The sequence below is a fragment of the Erpetoichthys calabaricus genome, chromosome 17, assembly GCF_900747795.2.
Source record: "Erpetoichthys calabaricus chromosome 17, fErpCal1.3, whole genome shotgun sequence".
Classification (NCBI taxonomy): Eukaryota; Metazoa; Chordata; class Cladistia; order Polypteriformes; family Polypteridae; genus Erpetoichthys; species Erpetoichthys calabaricus.
Window position 1 is genome coordinate 66,150,035 of NC_041410.2, and position 6,000 is coordinate 66,156,034.

Sequence of the window (6,000 nt, forward strand, 5' to 3'; positions counted from 1 at the left end):
AGAAGGGAGGGAGGTCAGTGGTCTCACTCGCGCCCATTTAATTTCTTTAAGGGGGGAGAGAGTGTGAGATATTGCCGTCTCTCTCACTCCCCGCATGGCGCGGTTGGAGCGGCCGGAGCGCGTTCTTTCTGCTCTGGGCGTCGCCGAGTCAACACGAGCGCGTAGCGGTCATTTAAATTGTGATTTTATATGTAAGCATATTTAAATATATATCGCGGATTTCTGCGGACAATGGGTCTTTTAATTTCTGGTACATGCTTCCTCAGTTGGTTTGCCCAGTTGATTTCATACAAGGGACGCTATTGGCAGATGGCTGAGAAGCTAGATTGCTTACTTTTCTGTCAATCTTGCGCTGACTATCTGTGATCCTGACGTATGGGGATTGAGCAGGGGGGCTGTTTGCACACCTAGACGATACAGACGCTCGTCTAAAAATGCTGAAAGATTATCTTCACGTTGCTATCTTTTGTAAAGCTGATTCCTGAAAAGACATGCTGCACAGTGCTTCGCATACTTAAAAGCTCGAAGGGCACGTATTGATTTTTGACTGAAAAACAAACTCTCCCTCTCCCTCTCTTTGTCTGCTCCTGACGGAGGGGGTGTGAGCTGCCGCCTTCAACAGCTTTGTGCCGCGGTGCTTCGCATACTTAAAAGCCAAACAGACATATTGATTTGTTACTTCCTTTGAAGAGGAAGATATGTTTGCATTCTTTTAATTGTGAGACTGAACTGTCATCTGTCTTGTCATGGAGCACAGTTTAAACTTTTGAAAGAGACAAATGTTTGTTTGCAGTGTTTGAATAACGTTCCTGTCTCTCTACAACCTCCTGTGTTTCTGCGCAAATCTGTGACCCAAGCATGACAATATAAAAATAACCATATAAACATATGGTTTCTACTTCGCGGATATTCTTATTTCGCGGGTGGCTCTGGAACGCAACCCCCGCGATGGATGTATAAGCTGGACTTATGTATAAGCCGATATTCTATTTTTTCATTTTCACAACTTTTTTCCTTAGATAAGCCGCGGCTTATTGACAAGAACTTAGGGTAATAAAAGCTGGTTGATATATTTCAGTTACAGTTTACATTTTCTTTAAGAGGCACTTAAAAAGATACTAACAAGTTATTAAACTTCAATACATGCTAATTTAGTCAAACAACCAAAGATTCACAGGGATAAAGCAAGTCAATAAACTTATAAAATTCCAGAGGTCACTATGCCCCGAGACCTGATGTACCAACTTATGTGTACACAGTATAGACAATAGTGCATACACAGCTAAAAATACAAGAACCTAAAAATTCCATATTATGGTTGTAATAATAATGTTTTATAGCCCGGGCCTACATCTAATATTGATATGTCAAAGTAATTAGTCATTCAAACTTTGCCTACCTGTACTTCACATCAAAGAGTGTTGAATCTTCATCATCCTCATTATCTTCATTTAATGGAGCCATTTCCACCCTTTCAGCTGGTGTAGTAATGAGATCATATTTGCGAGTCTTTCTTCTTTTTCTTCCAGATCTAGTATATTCAAAAATGTACAAGTATAATTTTTACCATCTTCCAAAAAAAATCAATAATCTTACTCACGTCACAAGGTACAGAAGAGATAAACAAGATCAAAAGACACTGTTTTGCAATTACCTTAAAACGTCCTTATATTCAGTTATAAAAGTGCTCCCATCAACTTTGCCTATGCCTTTCAAAATGCATGACAAACACCAACAGATTCTAAATTGTAAAAATGCAAATTTCTTTTATAAAAAACAATAAATGAGTACCTTAGTCGCTTAATGGAAAACAGAACAAAATTGGCTCTCATGTTGAAAGACAACAGCGATATACTGCAATACCACTCTTCGGCCCTGTCCAAACTAGTACATTTTCATTTAAAAACGAGGGCATTTGTATCCTTTATCGACTTTTGTCTGCACTTCCCCAGTGTTTTCAGCCAAACAAAATACTCTCCAGAGCCAGAGAGTATTGAAAAAGCCACTAAAAAAAGGTGAAAAGGCAGCTTTCGGAAAACATGCAGACTCCATCACACCCTGGTTATTTTGTGCTTATTACACAGCTCTTCCCTGATTGGACCCTGCTCATTACAATGTCACACTCTGTGGTCACCCTTCATGGGCCAAAAAAAAAAAACAAAACTCATTCCAACACAGTGGGCATAGAAGAGCTGCTTTCCAGGGCACTTGTGTTGTTTACCAGTATGCATCTAAATATTGTTATTTAGAAATTCTGGTCAAGCAACTACTTACGTTGTATGATAGGTAGTGTAAATGTGCTAAAACTGCACAAGAGTGTTCCAACTAATTGAAATGCCATAACATGGGTACTCGGGCAACACATTTACAATGTACTCACTGCACAACGAATTTTATGAAATTTGATAGCAACATTACAAAATTGGCTCATACTACAAGACAGCCAGCTAAAATTTTTGACATGACAGAAAGTATTCTGATTGTGTGAAAGCCCAATCATGAAAGGTAATTGGGCATGGCAACACCTCTTACACTGCACATGAAAAGACAACCGATGAAGATGAAATTTAGGGCGACTCAGAAAATCAGACTATTATATGGACATTAACCTAACACATACGCAAGTGCTGCTTAATAGCATATTCTTTTTGAACTGTTTAGGCTTTGTTTTTGAAACTTTACATATTTCACAAATTATTTCTGAAACAGTTATTTTGGAAATGATTCAAAAGTGTCACAATTGTTTGTTTTTAAAATTGGTCAGTAACAGACAGGTTTACATTAACTTTCCAATTTTCTGACATAACATATCGCACACAGCACACAAGCAATTTTGGATGCAATGCAGAAGCCTTCCAAGGTTGCAGAATTCCACAAAATTTTCAAAGTAATAATTTAAAGGTACTAGTCAACTAAATAATTATATCATTGGGATTTGTGAGGAAAGGAGGACGCAAAGAAAATGCACACAGGAATGGCGAAAACTTGAAACTCTTCACAGGCAGTGACCAGGTCAGAGTTATAAGCTGAACAAGCTGTGAAGCATGCTTGCAAGCCATTGCAACACTCAAATTTATAGGATATTCTTATTGCATTTATGACTTGCATGAACACATACACAGTAACAATTATAAAACACTGCTCACATATTAGCAACACTTTCAGCCTGCACTTGTGTGTCACTGTAATCTTACTAGTTTGATTTATTTATGTTAGATTAAAAACCAAAGACTGACACATATCAATTAATTACATTAATTACAGTCTATTATTAATAGCTCTATTGCACATATTTGAGTTTTGCACTTGTCTGTTGCTCACATTTTGTCCCAATTCACCCCAATACAGAAAATTTTGTTTTTGAAGTTAACAAACAAACTGCCATTACTTCACTTGAGATCTAATTTTTAATGCCCATATAGGGAGATATAAAAAAATGCTGAAAATGTGAAACTGTTATATTAAATTTTCCATTCAATACACTGCAAAACATTTCAAACATATTGAACAATACATATGTCTCTTTAGCTGTGTTTTATATTTAAGGAGACGCCCAGTACAAAATAATCAGTTAAGATGATATACTGGAAAAACTTGTTTGGATCATTTGGGTGTCTTTACCCATGAGTACACTGTGGTTACACAGCCTTAAAATGTATATGTTATGTTAATGAGGGAGAACAAGACAGCAGACAAGTTAACACTCACAGGTCAAGGGATCTGGGCTTGAGGATAATCTCTTAAATTATACATAGATTTCCTACTGGCAGTCCCATTTCTTCCCACATTCTAAAGAGACACCCTTAATTTGTTCCTGTGAATTGGTTCAGTATGAGTGTGTGTCCTGGTGGATATGGATATTTAATAAAGTATCCATCTATCTATCTATCCCTCCCATCCAGGGATGGTTCCCGTCTTCTGCTTGAAACTTACACCACAGTCTCCTCCTCTTCACAATCTTTCACTGAAAAATGTGATTGGAAGAAAAAGGCAGTTTCTACTACCCTATTATTATTAACCTTACATTTTAATTGCAGGCAATTTACATGACAGACAGTTCATATTAAAGATTTGATGGAAAAAAAAATCAATGTTAATAGAAGTCTTTAAAAGGTAAAGTTAGCTTTGAAAGTTAAAACTACTATAGTTTAGAAAAGGTAAAAAATTATTAATCAAAGACAACATTCTAAACAATTGGGGAGGAGATTTATTTCAACTTTTCTTAGACCTTAACAGACACATTGGCTTTTATAAAATTAAAAACGCAAGAGATTTAGTAGCTTATTAAAGAAAGGGTATCTGTAACTTGAGATTATAATAAAATATAATAAAGTAGGTAAGCCTAAAAGCATCTTTACCTAAATAATAATAATAGTAATAAATCAATTTTATATAGCGCCTTTTCCATGCTGTATTTAATCTAAAAATTCTTTTTCCCTAAAATTAAGAAGAAAAATGCATTGGGTTGAAGCAAACTACCGTCTTCGTTTTCATATAAATGCTGATAAAACAGTGATAAAAATCAAGCTAACTAGACTGTACGGTTGAATTATTTCACTGAACAAATAAACTCTACTTTTGGCACGGATAAGCAACTGGAAAAAATACCGATCTCTGGATGCTTTATGCAATAATCGAATTCAATTATATCAATAGAAATGTTTGTTAACCACGTTATAACAGAAAAAACAAATAAGTAACACAAGTATTAAAGAGCCACCTGCAGCTCAAATAAAATCCACCACTCAACTATTTCGGAAAGTGGTAAATCACAGGTCGAAATATAAATGAACGACAACAGAGAACAAAAACAAAGCCTCGCACATGTTACCGTTTATCTAAGTCTTAATCCTGATTTTTGCAATCCACTTAGCAGTTTTGTATTTAGGCATTTTTTTAATTCAAACTAATCTCTAAAAATGAGTAAACTGAAGCCGCATCTCTTCGTATTGATGATGCCAGACATGTAACAGCTGTTAATATCCATACAGTGCCAGTTAGAAATGAAGACTGTTGACCGTATCAAACGACCTTTCAATGGCATAAAGAAAGCTAATAGCACAGAAAACCCTGCGTGCATGGCTCACCTGAACACCTTAACCACCAAGCAGGTGATGAGAAAAGCGGTAAAGCCGCACACGAATATGACGATGTTTTTCAAAGTAGGTAGGTCCTTGATAATGGAGGAGATCTTGAGGCCGACGTTGTACGGTGTGGTGGAGTTGGAGTCACCGGACAGGATTCCCGGGTCCGGCGGCTGAGACTCCGACGAATTACTCGTAACTGTAGAGGTGTCCAAGTCCGGTACGCCAGTTGCAAGCCACGTACCTAGCAGTAGAAACGCTGACATTATCAGCAACTTGTGCATTTTCAATTACTGTCAATGAAACGTTAAAATGCACCAGAAAAAAAATAAGTCAACTTTCCTCTCCTTGCCTTAAACGCCACTGCCAGTTGAGTGCGCGTGTGGATTAGTTAACGCCCGACTCTGTAATGAGCTGCAGTGAGAAGCAAGCGAACCATCCTGCAAAACGAGCGACAGTCGTGCGCGGGAGCTACGTCACAGCGCTCACCGCGTCACAGCCCTCTTCCTGGTTCTCTGACGCGCACTAAGAAGCACACAACAATAAGCGACATTAAGCACCTACTTCCTGCCTTTCATTAAGACCCGTGTGTCAAAATAAAAGACGGGTTGTTTAACAATAAGAAGTATGGATGATAAGTCTACATTTCCACTACAACCACTTAAAATATTTGGAAAATTTCAGGACTATATATTTTAATAACTGCATTATCATTCTTATTTCAAATGATTTGATCAGATGCTGCTGGAATTTGAACTGTTGTGCAAATTAGAGTAATTCTTTGCCATTGCCATGTACAGTTTATATTTTACTAGCAAAATACCCGCGCTTCGCAGCGGAGAAGTAGTGTGTTAAAGAGGTTATGAAAAAAAAAGGAAACATTTTAAAAATAACGTAACATGATTGTCAATGTAAT

At 37.1% G+C, this 6,000-nt stretch overlaps 1 protein-coding gene across 1 annotated transcript in view; it reads right to left on the reverse strand.

Moving 5' to 3' along the window:
* The window catches only part of fam174b (family with sequence similarity 174 member B), a 30,293-nt gene extending 24,735 nt beyond the window's left edge, over positions 1-5,558 (reverse strand). Inside the window, exons 1-2 of the mRNA XM_028822616.2 lie at positions 5,088-5,558; positions 1,400-1,531 (exon numbers count right to left, since the gene is read on the reverse strand). Coding sequence (XP_028678449.1) covers positions 1,400-1,531; positions 5,088-5,368 — 413 coding nt within the window. The 5' untranslated portion in view covers positions 5,369-5,558. The remainder of the gene's footprint in view (positions 1-1,399; positions 1,532-5,087) is intronic.
* Between the last annotated feature and the right edge of the window lie 442 nt (positions 5,559-6,000).